Raw genomic sequence first — 21,062 nt, 5'->3', positions numbered from 1 at the left:
CAAGGCGAGAGTGGGGCTGGTTTACTGGGGGGAGTTAGTCAAAGGGCGGGCTGGCTAGGGTGGGGTAGGGCAGCAGTTTGTCTGGCCCCCGAGAAACCCAGCTTGAGTCGAGGGCCTCGTCCGCTTCAAAGCCAAAGTCTTCCTCGACCTTGATCTGGGGGAGACGAGAGTGGGGCGTGAGGAGGCCCTGGCCCGATGGCCCACGGGAGGTCCCCGTACACGCTCCCCAGAGCCGCCCCCACCCGTCAGCTCTCCCTGCTCTGCTGCCAGCCCGCCCGGGTATCTCTCCTCCTCCGCAGAACCTCCTCCAGGTCTTCCTTCTCCACCCCCGCCTGACACTTTCCAGCTCTTTCTCCTTCCCAGGCCAGCCTCACCCCCTTCCCGCCCCCGCCCCGCAAGGCCGTCTCTCCCCCCCGCAGTCCCGGCCTGGCCTTTCCCTGCTCCCCCTGCGCCCCCTGCACCCCTCTCCCCTCCCCCCCGCCCCCCTCACCGGGGCCAGTTCTGGGGTCAGCGCAGCCCCGACTCGCCGGCCTTCACGCGGTGCTCGCCGCCGCCTCCTCCCGCTGGGCCCCTCGCCGGGGGCCGGGCTGCCTGGCTCTGGGGGCGCGGGGGTCCTCCGAGGTGGGGACAGCCCCTCTTTCTCTGGAGGCTCGTTTTCGGCATTGCCGGGGGTGGGGGCATCTGTGCCCTGGCTGCCCTCATCCTGGCAGACGGGAGAGGGGGCAGGTGGAGGCCGTGTCCCGGGCTCCGGGCCCGCCGCCCGCCCGCGACCCCAGCTCACCTCCAGCACGATGGTGAACTGGCTGGAGCGGTAGTCATCGCCGTAGGAGTCCAGCACTCTCATGAGGAACCTGCAGGGAAGCCGCCAGGGGAGCCGCTTTACCTTCCGCCCGGCAGGCGGAACGGGATACAGCGCAGCTCTGACCCTGAAGGTCTGAGACACCCGGGTGCCCAGTGGACTCAGGGCAGGACACGGGGCCCTCTGCACCTCAGCTCCTGCTCTGGAACCCGGGGGTGTGACCCCTGCACCGGGGCGGCCTGCAGACAGCGGCACGGTAGTGCCACAGGCCCGGGTTGGGTGTCGGCTCAGTAACTGGTCATTTTCATTGGTAGCTGGGAGGCGGGCCCAGGGCCCTGGCTGATGACCCTGCCTTCTCTTCCTGCCTCCTGCTCCCTGCTCCCGCAAGCTTTTTGGTTTTCTGTCTCTTCTGAGCTCTCATCAGATGGTCCCCATAAGCCAGCGCCTGGGCGGAGCCTCTTCCACGCATGATCTCTCCTCCCAGCACGTGCCAGCTGCTCTTGGGGCTGTCCGCTACAGAAGCTGCTGCCACCTGTCCTCTCCTCGGGCACCTGGGACATGGCGAGAGCGACTGACATGTGGAAATGGTCGATTCACTTACTTTTATTTAGTTCTGAAAATTAGAACCAGGTGGCTGCATGCCCCGAGGGCTCCCATTCAGTCCTCAGCAGCCCTGTGATCCTGGCATTACCCTGTCTTGATGGCAGCCTAGTGCTCAGACAGGGGTGTGGCTGGCCTGGAGGCACCCAGCAGAGCAGGGCTCAAGGCTGGGTCTGTGACCCTTGGGCTGGTCTTCTACACTCCGCCCACCCCATTCACTGGGGGCACACCCACCGCCCCAGGCCTGGGACTCAGCTTGCTGCCCAGGCCCGACCTGAGATGGTGCGGATGAGATGGCAGGGATGGGCTGAGGCGCGGGCCGCGAGGGGGTTACCTCCGCTCCTGCTGGAGTCTCCGGGTTATTCTCTGCACTTGGTGGAGCCTGTTTAGGACCCGCTCGTTCACCTGCGGGGAGGTGGAGCAAGCACGCGTCAGCTGGGCTCCAAGGACCCAGCACGGTGAGTGGGGCCCCTGGGCACCAGGGAGACTGGCCGGGGCCTCCAGGGCCCGCGTGTGTGCCGCTTCCCCTGCTCACTGCCTCTCCTGTTCCACTGCTTGGTCCGCTGTGCTCACACTCGAGTCCCCTGGCACCGGCCGGGCCTGGGGGCACTCAGTGCGCTCCTCCCCAGGTGCCTGTGAGGCTCACTTCCTCCAGACTGCACTCAGGGACCTCGCTGAAGGTCTGAGGTTAGATTGTGCACTTCCATGGCAGGGGGCACAGGCTGGATCCCTGCTCAGGGAACTAAGATCCCGTGTGCCCCACGATGTGGCCAAAAAAAGGAAAAACACCTGCATCAAAGGCCCCCGCTCAGGCCCCCACTTCCCACGCCAGAGCCCCACCGCCCATCCGCTCTGCTCAGCTCTGCTTCTCCGCCTTCCAGCCTCTGTCTCTACTCAGTGTCCTCCCTGTCTCTGCCGCCAGGGCAGAAGCTCCAGTGGGCTGAGGTCTGTGCCCCTGTCCCCAGGGCCTGGAGCAGAGCCTGGCAGGGGGCTGCTCCCTAAACCCTGCCAACCAGAGGACTTGTTCACAGAGTGATAGAGTGCTTCAAGGACCCCAAACCAGGAGACAGGCTGGAGATTAGGGCAGGAGGTGGCTGCTTTAGGTAGGGCCGTCACGGGAGATGCGTGGATTGCTCCTGGGTCAGAAGGACCTGGGTTCAAATACCACGCTGCCCTTCCCCAGCTGTGTGGCCTTGGGTAAGTTACTTAACCTCTCTGAGCCTCAAGATTCTGCACTGGTCAAAGAGTAATAATGTAACTTACTCCTGGTTGGGGTTGGGCTAAGAGCAGAGGCTCAAATGCAGCTCCATTTGAGCAAATGGTGAGTCTCTTTGGAACCCAGCATCCAGCTGTTAAACAGGGCTTGGGATACCTGCTGCTGCTTGGGGGTGGGGGGGGGGCGGGGGCCATGGGCTGAAAGTCCCCGGCCTGGCATAGAGTGGGTGTTCTCGGGAGAGTGCTCACTCTGCCAGCGTCACCCTTGTACTGAAAGACTGTGAACAGAAGGACACAAGGAGCCTTGAAATTACTAGGGGAGAAAAGAGATGCGTGATCGTGGAGAAAAGAGAGGTCGAGGGGAGCTGAAGGATGGAGCGGAGCCGAAAGACTCCTGGTGAAAGACATTCCCAGGTGGCCCAGCAGTCAAGAACCTGCCTGCCAATGCAGGAGACGTGGGTTCGATCCCCGGGTCGGGAAGATCCCCTGGAGGAGGGCAAGGCAACCCACTCCAGTATTCTGCCTGGAGAATCCCATGGACAGAGGAGCCCAGCGGGCTGCAGCCCACGGGGTCACAGAGAGTTGGATACGACTGAGCAACTAAGCAACAACAATAATAAAAATAAATGGATCTGGTTTATGTGTATTATGTGTACTTATATTAGGTATCATGCCAGACATCCTGGAATGTGAAGTCAAGAGGGCCTTAGGAAGCATCACTACGAATAAAGCTAGTGGAGGTGATGGAATTCCAGTTGAGCTGTTTCAAATCCTGAAAGATGATGCTGTGAAAGTGCTGCACTCAATATGCCAGCAAATTTGGAAAACTCAGCAGTGGCCACAGGACAGGAAAAGGTCAGTTTTCACTCCCATTCCAAAGAAAGGCAATGCCAAAGAATGCTCAAACTACCGCACAATTGCACTCATCTCACATGCTAGTAAAGTAATGCTCAAAATTCTCCAAGCCAGGCTTCAGCAATATGTGAACCGTGAACTCCCTGATGTTCAAGCTGGTTTTAGAAAAGGCAGAGGAATCAGAGATCAAATTGTCAACATCCGCTGGATCATGGAAAAAGCAAGAGAGTTCCAGAAAAACATCTATTTCTGCTTTATTGACTATGCCAGAGCCTTTGACTGTGTAGATCACAATAAACTGTGGAAAATTCTTCAAGAGATGAGAATACCAGACCACCTGACCTGCCTCTTGAGAAACCTATATGCAGGTCAGGAAGCAACAGTTAGAACTGGACATGGAACAACAGACTGGTTCCAAATAGGAAAAGGGGTACGTCAAGGGTGTATATTGTCACCCTGGTTATTTAACTTATATGCAGAGTACATCATGAGAAACGCTGGGCTGGAAGAAGCACAAACTGGAATCAAGAATGCCAGGAGAAATATCAATAACCTCAGATATGCAGATGACACCACCCGTATGTCAGAAAGTGAAGAGAAACAAAAAGCCTCTTGATGAAAGTGAAAGAGGAGAGTGAAAAAGTTGGCTTAAAGCTCAACATTCAGAAAACGAAGATCATGGCATCTGGTCCCATCACTTCATGGGAAATAGATGGGGAAACAGTGGAAACAGTGTCAGACTTTATTTCGGGGGGCTCCAAAATCACTGCAGATGGTGATTGCAGCCATGAAATTAAAAGACACCTACTCCTTGGAAGGAAAGTTATGACTAACCTAGATAGCATATTGAAAAGCAGAGACATTACTTTGCCAACACATGTCCTTCAGTCAAGGCTATGGTTTTTCCAGTGGTCATGTATGGATGTGAGAGTTGGACTGTGAAGAAAGCTGAGCACTGAAGAATTGATGGTTTTGAACTGTGGTGTTGGAGAAGACTCTTGATAGTCCCTTGGACTGCAAGAGATCCAACCAGTCCATTTTAAAAGAGATTAGTTCTGGGTGTTCTTTGGAAGGAATGATGCTAAAGCTGAAGCTCCAGTACTTTGGCCACCTCATGCGAAGAGTTGACTCATTGGAAAAGACTGATGCTGGGAGGGACTGGGGGCAGGAGGAGAAGGGGACGACAGAGGATGAGATGGCTGGATGGCATCACGGACTTGATGGACGTGAGTCTGGGTGAACTCTGGGAGCTGGTGATGGACGGGAGGCCTGGTGTGCTGCGATTCATGGGGTCACAAAGAGTTGGACACGGCTGAGCGACTGAACTGAAGTGAACTGAAGCCTTGTATTAGGGCTTCCCTGGGGGCTCAGCTGGTAAAGAGTCTGCCTGCAATGCGGGAGACCTGGGTTGGATCCCTGGGCTGGGAGATCCCCTGAAGAAGGGAAAGGCAACCCACTCCACTATTCTGGCCTGGAGAATTCCATGGACTATACAGTCCACGGTGTCGCAAAGAGTAGGACATGGCTGAGCGACTTTCACTCACTCACTCATACTTACATCACCAGCTTCCTATCTACACACATCCATAAAACCATGTTAGAAAGAGTACTGCTAGGAACGTCTGGTAACTGTTGGCGGTGCACTTGTCTTGTGTGTCTTCTGGGTATTTATGGAGGACTGGGCCTGCTGGCCACAGGGTATGCATAGGTTCAACCTTCCTGCACTTCAGGGGAATGTATGTAATCTGACATCCAGAGCTGACCCTGTTCCGAGCGCTTCCACTGGTCCTGCTGCCCTCAGCCCGGCCTTCAGATCCCCTTCCCAACATCCCCGTCAAACCAAATGCCTCTGCAGTCCTGAGCAAGCCCTGTGCTTTGTGAAGCTTTGGATGTGCTTCTCCAGCCTGCCGTGCTGCTGCTTACCCTAAGCCTCGGCTCAAGCCTCGCTCCCGTTAGTTCCGTCACCCCTGCCTCTTCCTCTCCTCTGCTCCTACCTGAGCGCAGGCCGCCTCCTCTCCTGCCTGGGCCACTACACTAGCTGCCCCCCTCTTCCAGAACTCACCCAACACCACTGTCATGGGCTGGGTTTTTGTCGTTTAATCGCTAAGTCGTGTCCAACTCTTTGTCCCCCAAAAATGGTGTGTTGGAGCCCTAATTCCCAGGACCTCAGAATGTGGCCTTATTTGGACACAAGCTCTTCACAAACGTAATCGGGCTAAATAAGGCTGTTATACAGCGGGCCCTAATCCAGCATGGCGGGGACAGACACACACGCAGAGCACAGGAGGGGCGCCGTGTGATTCTGAAAGCCGAGGCCTACAGGCCAAGGGACATGAAAGATCCCCAGCAAGCCACTGGGAGCCAGGGAGGGTGCCCAGAACAGACAGCAGATTCTCACTCACAGCGCTCAGGGTGAACCGACACTCCTGACACCTTGATCCCAGACTTCTAGAACCCGTTTGTGGCTCTTGATACAGCAGCCCTAGCAAATGAGTCCAACCAAAGACAGACAGTCTTTCAAACACCCAGACCTGACCCTGTTCCTCCCTATCTGAAACCTTTTGATCGCTCCCCTCACTCTCAAAAAAGGAAAAATCCAAACTTCTTGCTATCATGTTCGTGGCCTTTCAAGATCTGGGCCTGGCTTCCTGCTCCATCCTCATTCTCACAAAGGAGGCTAGCGCAGTGATTCAGCGGAAAGAACCTGAGTCTTGGCAAAGGCTGTGGGGATAGAGGAGAAGGAGCTGAGAGAGATCAGAGAGGCAGAATGGACAGGACCTGAGCATGATGTCAGGGGTGTGAGATCTGAAAAGTCAGCTCAGTGGGGAGCCACGGAGGCGCCTGTGAGACAGCACTGAGCTGCTTTGTGTTGTCAAAGGAAGCTCCTGGAGGAGACAGCCCGCCAAGGTGCCTTGCCGGGTGCCGGACACACACTAGGTGCTAAATAAATGAATGAAGAATGGACGAAGGTTCATTCACCTGGGCAAGCTGGGCTGGGCACCTAGACAGGCAGACACTGGGAAGGACTACTAACTCAGGCCAGAGGAGCCCCAAACGGGGGGACCCACACTCACCTACCTGCTCGATCTCCCGGCAGCGCCGACCCAGCGCCTGGTACTTCCTGCGATTTAGTTCCCGCTGGCGCCGCCGACGGCCCCGGGCTGCCTCTTCCTCTTCATCTCGCTCCCGGAGCCCGGAGCCGCCCAGACCCCCGGACACAAACTCCACTTCGGTCTCAAGCTCGCTCTCCAGGATGTGACCACCGAAGAGCGGAGGCAGCGCCAACTCCGAGCCTGGCGGCGCCGAGAACTCCTCGAAGCCCACGGCGGCCATGGTCCTGTAAGGTCGGGGGTGCTCAGGGACCCCGACGCCCCGGCTCCTAATCCCTCCTCGCTGAGGTTTAGGAAGGAGTCCAGGCCCCTAGTCCACCCACTCCCAGGATCCGGAAGTCCAGGCTCCCAGCCCACCCCTTCCCAGGATCCAGATCTCTTCACTGGACAGCTCAAGCCCCAACCCCTCAACCAGACCCAGGGGTCCCGGCCTCCGCCAGACCCGCAGCCTTCTGCCTCAGGATGCTCGAGTACGGACCCCAGACCCTGAAGAGTCCTAAGCTAAAGCAACTGCCAGGAACTGCAGCCCGGCGTCAGTCCTCAGCGCAGACTGCTATCATGCAGCTACAACGTCTTTTGCGATTCGAAGTTTTCCTCAAAATCACTCACCCCTCTCTCTGCTCCAGTTCCATCTCTCCTGCTCGGGGAGCCCCAGGCCCCAGAACTTCCAACCTCGGCAATCTCCGTAGGTTAAGTGCTTCGCAAAACTACCCGTCCCGTCAGGCTATGCGGCTCCAATATCCGGGACTCTGCCGCTACGCCTTCTGGGAGCGGTAGTTTCCTATTTCCGGTTCCGCTCCGTAACCCTTCCACCCGCCACCCCGACTCCCGGCTTAAACTAAGCCTTGCTTTCTCGTTGAGTGGCTCCACCGTTCGTCTCAGTTGCCCTTTATTCTTATCCTGACACCCTATTGCGAGACTGCGGCGAGTCTCCTTTATCGGGCTCAGTTCACAACGGGCCGCGAGCTGGATAAGGTGGCTCTCCTTTCCCCCTGCTCATCCCTTCTCCGCCTAGCGTCATGTGCTAATAAAGTTGTTCCAAACGCTCCAGGAAAGACGCGGGGCGGTGGCCAATCAGAGCGCAGCTTTGCCTCGACGAGGGCGCGAGGGTGAGACGTCATCAGTGAGCGTCGACCGCTGTTTGCAAGCTATCTTCCTAGAGACCGTGGTGTGAGGAGGGAAGAGGTGAGCGTGATGGAGACGGGAAAGGCGAGGTCGGATTCCCGGGCCGGGTGGGGGGGGGGGGGAGGAAGTGTGCAAAGAGAGAGGGGGTCCCTTCGTAGACCGACTACCCAAGGGTCTCAGAGCGCCTTCAGGGTTACATCTCTGGGGTGTAGTGGGAGCAAGAAAACCGTTCCTGGGTGTCTTAGTGCTTTGCATGGTGTTGCCTGGGGAAACAGGCTTAATCAAGTCATTACCTGAATAAGTAATGTGTGATGCGCCTTAGGGTACACACAGGGCGTGTGCTGTGCGTATTACCAAGCCAGCTATCTACTCTGGAGCTGGACTAGAAGACGAGAACTGAAGGATAAGGAGGTGTTGAGCTGGTAAAAAAGGGAGGGTGTGAAGACCGAAAGCGAGGGGAAGAAGTGGGTTAGAGAAAGAAATGTGAGGACTCGTGGGGTTTGGGGGATAGGGGCAGGGGCTGAGGCTAGAAAGGTGGGGTGGTGTCAAGCGAGGTCGTGGCACCTACTCCGTGCCAGGTGCTAAGCTGGGCGCTGAAAATGGACACTGTCCCTGTTTTCATGGAACTTTTAGCTCAATAGGGAAGGTGGACATCAAACAAAATGTTAGAAGTTTAGAGAATTTCAAGTGTTGAAGTAAACAAACTGGTTCATATGTTGTACAGCAACAGGATAGGATCCATTCTCGGAGTCAGGGAAGATCCACGCTGCAAGAAATATTGTTTGCGTCCCTGCTTTAGGAATGAAAAGAATAATATGTTCAGAGACTGGAGAAAGAAAACCAGACGTGGTTAGGATAAGGATTTAACTCACTTATTCATCCATTTGCCCAATATATCTTGAACACCTACCATACACTAGGTGTTTTGTTAGATGGTGGAGATACAGTAAACAGACACATCTGGGCCCATGGCAGTGTAAGCACCAAGTGCTAACCACTGGACTGCTGGGAAATTCCCTAAAGTTTTTTTGAAACTTTCTTTCTTTTTTTTTTGGAGTGTAGTTGATTGACAGTGTTGTGTTTCTGCTGTATTGGTCAAGCTGCAGGGCATGTGGGGTCTTGGTTCCCTGACCAGGGATCACACCCACTCTCCCTACCGTGTCAGCTCGGAGTCTTAACCACTGACTGTCAGTCCCTCTTTCCCCTTATAGGTTATTAGAAGATACTCAGTAGAGTCTTCTGTGCTATACAGCATGTCTTTGTTGGTTACCTATTTTATGTATAGTAACGTGTATATGATACATATGTCTTACTGAAGAAGAACAGGAAGAAGGAGCAATTTCTTATTTAAACAAAAAGCACTGGAGAGGACAGAGTGAGGGGATTGTACCTTGTAGAACAGTGCTTTGCGTGGACTTCACAAAAACAGTCTGTACAGCTCCCCGGGGTGGATGAGGTGCTGCTCCAGGCCCCAGGTGATTAGCCTTCAGGCTCTGGACATTTTAGGCCCTGCCTGGCTGTCCTGACATCTGAGAGCATTATTTCAGGGTATCTATCACCCATTTGGGGCCCAGCTATTGGTGGGGTGGGGCCTCTGTAATGGGCGGAAGAAAAGGAGGATGTAAGAAGAGGTCGTATCTCATTAAGAGGAGGGGGTGCACTTTTTCCTAATAAGCCTTAGAGACATTGGTGTGAGGGTGTGCGGTGTCTTGTCCAGTGAAGTGAGGGTGGGAAGGGTGAGCTGTGAGTGGAGACCACCTGCTTCTGGGAGGTGGCTTCACACTCAGCAGGTGTTTGTTGAGCATCTGTGACGTGCCAGGCACCGTTAGGAGCCGGAGAGCAAAGCAAACGAAGGTGCCTTGTCCCTGTGGCGCCTGCGTGCAAGTGGGGCTGATCAAGAAGGACCAGGGCCTTCTGGCCAGGGGAGCCCCCTCCCCGTAAATGAGGGGGAGTCCTGCCCTCCCTCCCCACAGGCCTCAGGATGTCTCTGGCTGATGAGCTGCTGGCCGACCTCGAGGAGGCGGCAGAAGAGGAGGAGGGAGGAAGCTATGGGGAGGAGGAGGAGGAGCCAGCCATCGAGGATGTGCAGGAGGAGACCCAGCTGGATCTTTCCGGGGACTCAGTCAAGAGTATCGCCAAGCTGTGGGACAGCAAGATGGTGAGCGGAGGTCCCGGGCAGGCTGACGCAGGCAGCAGCCCCCTTCTCCTGGCGGGACCTGGGCTCTGACTCTGCTCTCCTCCCCACACAGTTTGCCGAGATCATGATGAAGATTGAGGAGTACATCAGCAAGCAGGCCAAAGCTTCAGAAGGTGCCTTCTCCCCTTCCACTCGTGACAGTACTATTGCCACCGTCGTGATCAGGGCGTGAAGAGACAGGAACAGACTTGAGGAAGAAGAGCTGTACCAGGAGAGGGAGCCGTGGGCCAGGCACCCCAGGGTGCAGCTTAGGGAACAGACACAGCGCTGGCTCCCCCCCCCCCCCGGACCTTTCAGCCTTTGGGGAGTCCTCAGACATCACTCTGGGGAGCATGGCTTTTAGTCCTCAGGGCATGGGGAGCCCCGAGAGGGCTTAGTTCCAGGGAGAGAGAAGGTCAAATCTAGACTGGCCGGGATGGAAAGACGAGAGGTTTGCAGACACGCGCACCTGTTCCCTAGTTTCCTCTTCAGCCCCTCTGTGCCCCACTCCAGCCACATCCCCGGCCTCGCCCAGCTAGGACCTGGGAAGGGGTGGGTGCTTAGACACACACCCACACCAGGCTGTTTCTCATCCCCACAGTGATGGGACCAGTGGAGGCGGCCCCTGAGTACCGGGTCATCGTGGACGCCAACAACCTAACAGTGGAGATCGAGAACGAGCTGAGTGAGTACCGGGAAGGGCGACCAGTGGAGACTGAGAACGAGCTGAGTGAGCAAGCAGAAACAGCCCTGCCTGGTGTCCCCCACAGCCTCTCCTGTCCCCACTGGAGGGGTGGGCAGGATCGCAGGCCACCTTCCCTGCTGGCCTCTCCCAGGGCCCTGCCCTGAAGCCCCTGCATTAGCTCAAACGTAGGTTCAGCTACTGAACAGAAGGGTGACGTGACAAGGAGGTGTATTTTCCTCTCGTGGGAAAGTCTGGATGAGGAGCCCAGGCTGTCTGTGTCTCACTGATTTGTCACCTGTTTCATGGTACAAAGTGACTGCCCACCTCCAGCCATCACCTCCACATCCCCATCAGCAAAAAAAATCAGGAGAGAGAAGGAGGGCACATTTTTTTCATTTAAAAGAGTGACCTGGAAGTTGCCTGTGTGACTTGCCCTCACGCCTTACGGACCAGAACTGATCCACACAGCCGCACCCGGCAGTAGGGGCAGCCTTTGTGCTGTGTGTCTGTGAGCCCGGCTGCCACAAGGGGCTCCCTCACTGCAGGACGAAGGGCAGATGGGTGCTGGGGGAGCCAGCGGCGTCTGCCTGCCCCTCATCGGGCTCCTGCCCGCCCTGTGCCCCCAGACATCATCCATAAGTTCATCCGGGATAAGTACTCAAAGCGATTCCCCGAGCTGGAGTCCCTGGTCCCCAACGCCCTGGATTACATCCGCACCGTCAAGGTGAGCGCAGAGGACGGGCCCCCAGCCACCACGCCTGTTGAGAGCACCCTGCTCTTGGACCCTCCAGGGGGTCACTCAGCTCTGGGCCAGAGGCAGGATGGAAACAGGGAGCAGAGATTGGGGGAAGCCAAGACCCCGAGATGGCAACAGGCCCTGGAGCGTTCAGGGAGAGGGAGGAGGCAAGTGTAAGAGGTCATCAGGTCAATCTGGCCTCCGAGGCTCCGGGTCTGAGGGTCAGGCCCCACGGGAGGGTCAGGCCCCCACGGGAGGGTCAGGCACATGAAGGCAGGACACCACCACCACCCAGGCTCCTGGGAGAGTCGAGCAGATGGGGGTGGGGAGGAGACGCGGTCAGACCTGCACTGCGAGTGGACACGGGCGGCAGGCCTGTGGGGGCAGCCCGTTCTCTGCAGGTGGACCGTCTGCTTCTGGGTGAGCCCCTCCCGGGGCAGACTGCGGATGCTTTGAGCCGTGGGCTTGTAGGAACTGGGGGCAGACGGGGGCGGCCACTGTCCCTGCAGGAGAGGTTCTAGACCCTCCTGAGTCCCCGGGCCTCCCCCTCATGCCCCCTCCTCCCCCAGGAGCTGGGCAACAGCCTGGACAAATGCAAGAACAACGAGAACCTGCAGCAGATCCTGACCAACGCCACCATCATGGTCGTCAGCGTCACCGCCTCCACCACCCAGGGGTGCGTACCCGGCAGGCCCATCCGACAGTCGTCGGTCGTGGGGCCCCCGCGGCACGGGCATAGTGTCAGGAGGACGGGTTGCTGCGCTGCCACGTGTTCGCCGAGCACCTCCTGCAGGCCAGGCTCTGGGCCCCGGGTCCCTGGCGTTGGGAAGCCAGCCTCCTCCCAGAGCCTGTGGTCCTCAGGGGTGCAGCGGAGGGCAGGCCTGTAATTAGAAGTGGCGTCCCCTAAGGAGGGGCACACGGGGTCTCCCCCTGCCCCTCAACCTCTGTGGCGGGCCTGCGAGAAGGGCAGAGGCGTGTCACCCCACAGCAGGGCTCTGACCGGACGAGCTGTGAACGGGCAGGGTCCACGGCGGCTGGTGACGGTGCTCCTGGGGAGCAGCTGGATGGCGGCCTCGCTGGTTGGCAAGGCCGAGACCTGCAAGGTCTGGGGAGCTGGGGGGAGCGTTTCAGAGAGGGAACACCTGCCAAGAGCCCGGCTGCAGGCTGGTCTGGGCCAGCTTGCCTCCCCGGCAGAGAAGGGAAAGCGGCGGGGACGCGCCACCACGGGGGGCTCTGCAGCCCTCGCTTCCAGGCCTCGGGGCTGGCGGGGCTAGTAATCGTCCTGAAAGTGCACGCGCACGCGGGCGCGCACGGCGGGGAGGTTGGCGCCCCTCACCACTCAGGACCCCCGGAGGCCCAGGTTGTTCGGTCCGCCCCCGCCGTGCCCCGCCCCAGCCGTGCCCCACCTGCCCGCAGGCAGCAGCTGTCGGAGGAGGAGCTGGAGCGGCTGGAGGAGGCCTGCGACATGGCGCTGGAGCTGAACGCCTCCAAGCACCGCATCTACGAGTACGTGGAGTCGCGGATGTCCTTCATCGCCCCCAACCTCTCCATCATCATCGGGGCCTCCACCGCCGCCAAGATCATGGGTGAGGCCCGGCCCCAGGCCCGTGGCTTCGCGGAGGCCTGTCCCTTTCCTGTGAATCGGGGCGTGTTCTACACGTCCTGGGGCCCAGCATGCGGCCCCCACTCCCACCTGCTCGTCTGTCCGGAGATCGAAGACCAGCGTGGCGGCCGGCAGAGCTGGGGCCCGGCAGCTGCAGGGGCGGCGGGGCGTGGCCGGTGGGGAGGCTGGGGACCCGGGGCCGCCTGGTGATGGGTCAGCTCTCTGCGCCCCAGAGTTCCCCGCAAGATGGGGGCGCTGGCCCTGGCAGCCTGATGGGAAAAGAGTGCGTCCCTTCCTCCTCAGGGCGCCCCCCGCCGCCTCCCCCAGGCACCTGGTCCCTTCAGCCGAGGAACACTTGCGGGCACGTGTGTGATAGACCAGTGAGCGTGTCAGTCACGCAGGCGCGGCTTCGAGGGCGAGATCCGTCCTCGGGATAGAGCGGCACTGGGCGTCGGGGGCGGGGTGCTTCTGCGGCCTCTCCGCAGGGGGGATGGCCCCTGCCCGCGGGTCCTCTCCTGGTCGTCCCGGGTCCCCTCCTGGTCACCCCGCGTCCCGGTCTCCCCCTCCCATCGGGGCACCTGTCCTCGTGGTTGGGGGTCCAGCCTGGGGGCATCGTCTCACCTGGCTCACCCCTGCAAAGGCCCTGTCTCCAGGTTCTAAGATGGCGGGGGCTTAGGACTTCAGCCAGTGGATCTGTGGGGGACGCAGTTCTGTCCGTGAGGCAGGCGTGTGCAGGGTTGCGGGAAGGATGAACTCCTGCTCCCCCCCAACCCCGCCACCTCTGACCTCACATCTTTGGGCAAACCGTGCCGCGCGCCTTGGTTTCCACCCTGGAGACCAGGAGGGTGTTGCCCACACCTGCAGGCACGCTCTTGGAACCCAGAGGCGGTTCACAGCCGGGCCGCCGGCGTGGTGACCGACCCCCGAAGCACACGCAGGCCCACGTGGCCTCCCAGGCGCGGGGTCAGGTTCCTCGCGCGCCAGGGGCTCCCTGCGGGCTCCCTGCAGCCTCCCGCGCGTGCCTTTGCCTCTCGGAGCCCCTCCGAATCCCCCCGAGGTGGGACACGTTGACACTCCCTGGCGGGCCCCCCTCGGGGCTGCGGCTGGAAACTCCTGTGAAGGGGCAGCGCTCGGAGGACCACCCCCCGCCACCCCGCTGATGCCCGCCCCCTCCTGCTGCAGGGGTGGCCGGCGGCCTGACCAACCTCTCCAAGATGCCTGCCTGCAACATCATGCTGCTTGGGGCGCAGCGCAAGACGCTGTCGGGCTTCTCGTCCACCTCGGTGCTGCCCCACACCGGCTACATCTACCACAGCGACATCGTGCAGTCCCTGCCCCCGGTGAGCGCCCCCCGGGTCCCCGGGTCATTGCTGGCGGCAGGCGTCGGGAGCAGGGAGCCAGAGGGTGGGCCGCACGGGCGGGTGCAAGGGGGCGGGAGCAAGGAGGCCGGAGCCGATGGGCCGGCTTGGGGTTCCGTCAGTGCCACCCACCTGCCCGGCACGGAGCCTGAGCTCTGAACCTCGGTCTCCCCGTCTGTACGTGGGCGAACTGGACCTGGTTTGTCTGCAGACGGGAGAGGAGGTGGAAAAAGACACCAGCGATGATCATGGGTTACTGTAACACATCAGTGCAGGCCTGAGCCGCAGTGGAGGTGGAAGCTGCCGGGCAGAGAGGGAGGCAAGGCGGCAGTTCTGGGAAGCCCGGGCTCTGAGGCTGCTGCCTCGCTCTGACCCGCCTCCTTGTCTGTTGCCCCAGGATCTGCGACGGAAAGCCGCCCGGCTGGTGGCCGCCAAGTGTACGCTGGCAGCCCGTGTGGACAGCTTCCACGAGAGTACGGAGGGGAAGGTGAGGGCAGTGTCTGCATGGCCTGTCTGTGGTCTGTCGAGGAGCGCCGTCATCAGAAGACCCTCCCGCACGGGGACTCAGGGCGGGGCGGGGGTGTTGCTGGGCCCCACCCGGGGCGGCCTCCCCTCCCCCATGCTGCCATGACGATGGCCTCAAGCGCAGTGGCCCAGAGGGACACGGGGTTGCGGTCTTAGAGTCCTGCAGGCCAGAGGCCCACGGGGGTTCCCCGAGCTGACGCCGCGGTGCTGGCTGAGTTTGCTCCTCCAGAGGCTCGAGCTCGGGAGGGCCGCTCCCGGCGGTTTCCAGCTTCCCAGGGCTGCTGCGCCCCCTGCTCGGGGCCCCTGCCTCCGTCTTCAGAGCCGGCACAGCCTCTGCGTGCTCTCCCTGGCTCTGCCTCTGCCTGCTCTTCTTCTCTGGCCCTTTAAGACCCCGCTGGCCCCGCTGGCCCCACTGGCCCCACACACCACTAAGCTCTCACTCCCCTTCAAGATCCCCAGCCCAGTCACACCTGCAGAGCCCCGCTTGTCAGGTAGTGAGAGCTCACAGGAACCAGGTAGCAGACACCCTGGGGCGGGGAGGAACGTCTCTGCTGCACTGGGGTCTCTGGACACCCTGGGGCGGGGGAGGAACGTCTCTGCTGCACCGGGGTCTCTGGACACCCTGGGGCGGGGGAGGAACGTCTCTGCTGCACCGGGGTCTCTGGACACCCTGGGGCGGGGGAGGAACGTCTCTGCTGCACCGGGGTCTCTGGACACCCTGGGGCGGGGGAGGAACGTCTCTGCTGCACCGGGGTCTCTGGACACCCTGGGGCGGGGGAGGAACGTCTCTGCTGCACCGGGGTCTCTGGACACCCTGGGGCGGGGGAGGAACGTCTCTGCTGCACCGGGGTCTCTGGACACCCTGGGGCGGGGGAGGAACGTCTCTGCTGCACCGGGGTCTCTGGACACCCTGGGGCGGGGGAGGAACGTCTCTGCTGCACCGGGGTCTCTGGACACCCTGGGGCGGGGAGGAACGTCTCTGCTGCACCGGGGTCTCTGGACACCCTGGGGCGGGGGAGGAACGTCTCTGCTGCACTGGGGTCTCTGGACACCTTGGGGCAGGGGAGGAATTTTCTGCTGCACCGGGGTCTCTGGACACCTTGGGGCGGGGGAGGAATTTTCTGCTGCACTGGGGTCTCTGGACCCCCTGGGGCGGGGAAGGAACTTCTTTGCTGCTTTGGGGTCTCTGGACACCCTGGGGTGGGGCGGGGGAGGAACTTCTCTGCTGCATTGGGGTCTCTGGACACCCTGGGACAGGGAGGAACGTCTTTGCTGCTTCGGGGTCTCTGGACACGCTGGGGCGGGGAGGAACTTCTCTGCTGCACTCTGTCTCCTCTGCCAGCACTGCCGCCATGCTGGTGTTTATTCCGTTAGCCTGTCTTCCTGGGCAGACCTGTTCTGTGACAGGAGATGTGTCTATCCCGTGCAGTATGGTTTTCCAGGCACCCAGCCTGCCACAGCGTTCGGGGCTCTCTGACCACGGGGTACGGCGGTGACCCAGTCAGACGAAAGTCCTACCCTGTGGCTTCTCCAGTCTGGCTGGGGGCGGGCGGCGATGGGGAGACGCACGCTGGTCAATATGCAGGGTGTCCGGGGTGCCGAGCAGAGGCTGAGGGGAGAGGAGGCCGTGGAGGTGGCAAGGGGGCTTAGACTGATGAACCTGGGAGGCGGGAGGGCTGCTCTGAGGAGGTGAGGGCTTAACGTGGGCCTGCGAGCAGAGAGCAGGCGAGTCCCGTGGACACTGGGGGACGGGGTCTGAAGCAGCGGATGGTCAGCGCCAGGCTGGAGCCCAGCGAGCCCCGCGGAGGGGGAGCTGGTGGGACAGGGTGGGTCACATTGAGCCTGTGCACCCAGGGGAGACCCTGGCTCCTCAGAGGAGCTGACGGGGCCCTACTGGGGTCCTTCCTGAAGGAAGAGCCCAGCTGGATTCTCGGGTGCAGCGGTCTCCAGGGCATCCCCCTTACTGACCTGAGAGGAGCTGGGGCGGGGGGCAGTCCAGGCCCGTGGGAGCCGCTGCTGGACCCCAGCCCGCCCTCCCCAGGTGGGCTACGAGCTGAAGGACGAGATTGAGCGCAAGTTCGACAAGTGGCAGGAGCCGCCGCCCGTGAAGCAGGTGAAGCCGCTGCCCGCGCCCCTCGACGGGCAGCGCAAGAAGCGAGGCGGCCGCAGGTGGGGCCCGGGGACCAGGTGGGGCGGGAAGGGCCGAGGCTTCCCCTTCCCAGCTGACCCCCCTGCCCCGCCCCAGGTACCGCAAGATGAAGGAGCGGCTGGGGCTGACGGAGATCCGGAAGCAGGCCAACCGCATGAGCTTTGGAGAGGTCACACCCCCCTACCTCGCGCCCCCACATCCCCTCCACTGCTGTGGCCGTGGCAACACCTCAGCCTCTTCCCGGGTCCCCTGGCCTCCACTCTGTCCCAGCCCCAGAGGGATCTCCCCCCACCTTCTCCACCCCGCTGTCCAGGCCTTCCCAGGCCCCACGCCTGCCAGGCCCCGGCTACCTGAGCATCACCCCGCTGGTCCTGCCGGAACTAGCTTGCGTGTCGTCAGTGAAAACTGTTTCGGTTCTTCACACGGCGCAGGCACACACACACACACCCCTTCAGCTCAAGCAGTAGTAACAGGACCCCTGCTCCTCACCGGGGCCCCAGCAAGGCTCACTGCACTCAGGGCCCAGGCAGTCCTGGATGGGATGGAGCCCTGGGCTGACTGAGGGGCGGCTGACACCTGGACGTCTCCCCTCCCACCAGATCGAGGAGGACGCCTACCAGGAAGATCTGGGTTTCAGCCTGGGACATCTGGGCAAGTCGGGCAGCGGGCGGGTGCGGCAGACGCAGGTGAACGAGGCTACCAAAGCCAGGATCTCCAAGACGCTGCAGGTGCGGGCCGGCCCTGGGGATGGGGGCGGGGCCTGGGCTATGGGGGCAGGCACGGGTGTGCAGACCCAGGCCACAGCCCTGAGCGCCCTGCCCTCCCCGCAGCGGACCCTGCAGAAGCAGAGCGTGGTGTACGGTGGGAAGTCCACCATCCGTGACCGCTCGTCGGGAACCGCCTCCAGCGTGGCCTTCACCCCACTCCAGGTACCGGGTCTCTGGAGGCAGCAGGCCCGGGGAAGGCCGTGTTCCCCTGTCCTGGGCTGCTGCTTCCTTACCTGAGCCCCACTTCAGGGCTGCCATGGGTTTGGGCGGGGGGCTCCCAAGAAGCCCCCGAGGTTGTATCTGGATTCCCAGCACATGTCACGGTTCACAGGGGCCACTGAGTCTCTGTGGCCCCGAGCAGGCCCAGCTGCTCCCACCCCTGAGGGATGCCCGCTGAATTCTGGGGGCACTGTCGCAGGCGCTGAGATGGACAGACACACACCAGGGAGTTTTGCCCTTTTGGAGTTTATCTCAGGGGACAAATAGGACACACAGACACACACACACACGGGGAGTTTCGCCCTCTTGGAGTTTATCTCAGGGGTCAGACAAGTAAGATACATAGTGTTGGGAGGTGGAAAGTGCTGGGCCGGAAAGGACTAAGGGAGACGGAGCCTCCAGGGGCAGCCTCAGCGAGGTGAGAATCCCCGGGTGTAAGACATGTGGATCAACACCAGCCCCGTGTCAGACCCCCAGAGCTGGCTGGTAAATCCTCGCTGGGGCTGGTGCGGTTCATGCTGGGACTGCGGGCAAGCCTCTTACTTCTGGGACTCAGTTTCCTCATTCAGGAACTGAACGGGATCAGCCTTTCTCACACGGTGATGTTTTTAAAATCGCCCGGAGATCTTGTTAAAATTCAGGGATCCAGGTCCTCCCCGCTGGCCTCACCCCAGAACCACAGAGGATCTCCCAGGGTGGGGGAGACCTGGGGGCTGGCACGCCCTCCACATGCTTGCCCAGAACCCCAGGCCCATCAGGAAGGGCCGTGGGCCCCTGACATGCCACGATTCCCTCACTGGGAGGCTGGTAGAGACCAGGCCGTCTCCCCACCCCGCCCCTTATCCCTCCCCTGCCCAGGGCCTGGAGATTGTGAACCCACAAGCAGCAGAGAAGAAGGTGGCGGAGGCCAGCCAGAAGTACTTCTCCAGCATGGCTGAGTTCCTCAAGGTCAAGGGCGAGAAGAGCGGCATCACGTCCACCTGAGGGGGGCGCCTGGCCGTTAGTGGCCAGAGGGACATGGGGGCCCCCGCCCCAAGGGGGTCGGGGTCCGGAGGGGCTGGGGGTGCTGGCAGGGAGCGGCGCCCCAGGCCAGCCGCTGTGGCGTGACGGCCAGTGAGGCCCGGGAGGAGCCGGCCCCCCGCGCGGAGCTCGCCACCCCCTCCGCAGACACACAGCCAGGCCTCACCACGAGTCATCTTTAACTGGGAAAGGAGCTACCTTTGGAAGAGGTGTAATTAAAAACACGTTATCAGGATCCAGTCTTGGCGACTGAGCATTTGTCAGCCACCTGGGTGGCTGAGGAGTCAGCGCTCTGGGTTCGGGAGCAGAGCTCGGGCTCCGCAGAACCCAGATCCACCCTGGGCCTGTCACCTCGTACAGTTCCCGGGCAAGGGTTGCCCTCTCCATCTCCAGGCCCCTTTGAGAACCGCGCTCATTCTGAGGCCCCAGCTTCCGGCACAGGCCACGTGGGTGCTCGCGGCATCCTGGGCGGTTGCTCTCCACCCTGCAGGCCTCCCCACTCACGTCGCCAGGCGCACACATGGGGACACAAAGAGGCTCAGGAAGCACTCAGCACCGGGCTCAGCCTCAGGGCCCCGTGACGGGGCCACTGTTGTTACTCCAGCGTTGGCTGAGGGCTTCCCGCTCCTGCCCTGCGGCGCCAAGCCCTGCCCGTGCGGGCAGACAGGCGCCCTGCCCTGGGCCACCCAGCACTGCGAAGGCGCCTGCCAGGTGCGCAGAGTGCTGTGCCTCCAGGGGCCGCCTGCTCTGCGCTGAGCGCTGGCCTCAGCGCTACCTGCTGACCTGCGAGGTCAGCCACTCTCAGCCACCCTGGAGGAGCAGCCCCACGGGGAGCCGGGCCTCTCCCGCTCGCAGTTTCTCCCTGGGTCTCTCTCCAGCTCATTGGGTCCTGGCTGAAATCTCTCTCCATGGGGCTCCGCTGTCACCACCAGGGGCTCCGTGTGTCTCTGGACCCCAGTCTCCCCTCATCCCAGGGCTACTCTTCCCCTCCCTCACGTGAAAAGTATGCACACCTGGGAGGTTCTTTCCGAAGGCCGGATAACCCCAGGCCACAGAACTGTCTTCCCAGACTTACACTGGATCTGTGTAGATCAGCCTTGCTTGAAAGTGACGACCTCTGCCTGTGGGTCTGCCGGGGAAGGGCCACCTGTCAGAGTCCCCGTCCCTCCCCCAACCCAGCCAGACTGAACCGTTGAACCAGTGGACAGGGGCATGGAGGTGCGAGTCTCAAGGAATCTCAGTCACCTGGCCTGACAGCCCTGCATCCTCTTAGTTTCTCCAAGTTTAGCACGCTTCAGGATCACCCGGAAGGAGAGTTTGATTCAGCTGGTCTGTGTGTACGTGTGTGTGTTTAGTGTCTTAGTCATGTCCGACTCTGCGACCCCATGGGCTGTAGCCTGCCAGGCTCCTCTGTCTGTGGGATTTCCCAGAATACTGGAGTGGGCGACCGTTCCCTTTGCCAGGGGATCTTCCTCACCCAGGGATTGAACCTGCGTCTGCTGCACCCACAGATGACTCTTCCCTGCCGAGCCGCCAGGGAAGCACACAGTCTACCGTCAGGCTCGAACGCACGACTTTTCTAACAACTTCGCAGGTGGTGTTCATTGCTGCCAATGCGGGGACTAATACTTTGAAAACTGCTACTCTAGAAAGTTCTCTACCAGGTTAGCAGCATGTTGGAATCATCCTCAGAGTCTGAATTACCATGTCTGGTTCCCATCCCGAGAAACTCTTGATTTAATCGGTCTAGAGCAAGGCCTGAGTATCTGAATTGTTTTAAGTCCCCAGGTGCAGCCAAGTTTGAGAACCATTGCCCTAGTGTGAACGGTGGGCCATCACCATCACCTGGGAACGTTAGAAAGCAGGGCCTGGGACCTCCTGAATCAGAATTTGCATCTGACAAATCCCCAAGGGATTTTTAAGCCTTCTTAAAGTCACTACTCCATCCAGGGACCACATGTTGAATAACAACGCTGTTATGGATCAATAACCTCAATTCTAGTGATCAGCCAGGAAGTTTGTAAAAATAGAGATCCCTAGGCTTCACTCCCCGGAGAAGGCAATGGCACCCCACTCCAGTACTCTTGCCTGGAAAATCCATGGACAGAGGAGCCTGGTAG

General features: G+C 60.6%; 2 protein-coding genes across 3 annotated transcripts; one reads left to right on the top strand and one right to left on the bottom strand.

The window, feature by feature from the left end:
* TFPT (TCF3 fusion partner) lies at positions 7 to 7,304 on the bottom strand. The gene is made up of 6 exons (XM_018063495.1): positions 7,189 to 7,304; positions 6,548 to 6,806; positions 1,734 to 1,804; positions 782 to 851; positions 491 to 703; positions 7 to 154 (listed from the first exon to the last, which is right to left on the bottom strand). Exons 1-6 carry the CDS (start codon positions 7,209 to 7,211, stop codon positions 35 to 37), a joined length of 756 nt encoding a protein of 251 aa, XP_017918984.1. The 5' UTR covers positions 7,212 to 7,304; the 3' UTR covers positions 7 to 34.
* Positions 7,661 to 19,177, top strand: PRPF31 (pre-mRNA processing factor 31). Of its 2 annotated transcripts, none has more exons than XM_018063449.1 (14): positions 7,661 to 7,764; positions 9,678 to 9,862; positions 9,954 to 10,014; positions 10,482 to 10,565; positions 11,192 to 11,289; positions 11,871 to 11,977; positions 12,718 to 12,887; positions 14,087 to 14,244; positions 14,660 to 14,749; positions 16,829 to 16,956; positions 17,033 to 17,105; positions 17,536 to 17,664; positions 17,767 to 17,865; positions 18,781 to 19,177. In XM_018063449.1, the coding sequence occupies exons 2-14, from the start codon at positions 9,686 to 9,688 to the stop codon at positions 18,904 to 18,906; spliced, it is 1,500 nt and encodes a 499-aa protein (XP_017918938.1). In that variant the 5' UTR covers positions 7,661 to 7,764; positions 9,678 to 9,685; the 3' UTR covers positions 18,907 to 19,177. The 2 variants fall into 2 exon arrangements, with proteins under 2 accessions (XP_017918938.1, XP_017918939.1); XM_018063450.1 differs by having other exon boundaries at positions 7,736 to 7,793.

This window comes from Capra hircus, chromosome 18 (assembly GCF_001704415.2).
Source record: "Capra hircus breed San Clemente chromosome 18, ASM170441v1, whole genome shotgun sequence".
NCBI lineage: Eukaryota > Metazoa > Chordata > Mammalia > Artiodactyla > Bovidae > Capra > Capra hircus.
Note: the sequence above shows the minus strand (reverse complement) of the source record. Positions and strands in the feature narration are given on the sequence as shown.

Excerpts from the sequence above, each read along its gene's own strand:
- TFPT (XM_018063495.1), bottom strand. The coding sequence starts at position 7,211 with ATGGAACTGGAGCAGAGAGAGGG. Across the intron at positions 1,805-6,547 it reads GCTGCCGGGAGATCGAGCAG|GTGAACGAGCGGGTCCTAAA; the intron begins GTAGGTGAGTGT and ends ACCTCCCCGCAG. Across the intron at positions 704-781 it reads AGTTCACCATCGTGCTGGAG|GATGAGGGCAGCCAGGGCAC; the intron begins GTGAGCTGGGGT and ends CCCGTCTGCCAG.
- PRPF31 (XM_018063449.1), top strand. The coding sequence starts at position 9,686 with ATGTCTCTGGCTGATGAGCTGCTGGCCGACCTCGAGGAGGCGGCAGAA. Across the intron at positions 12,888-14,086 it reads CACCGCCGCCAAGATCATGG|GGGTGGCCGGCGGCCTGACC; the intron begins GTGAGGCCCGGC and ends CTCCTGCTGCAG. Across the intron at positions 14,750-16,828 it reads ACGAGAGTACGGAGGGGAAG|GTGGGCTACGAGCTGAAGGA; the intron begins GTGAGGGCAGTG and ends CGCCCTCCCCAG.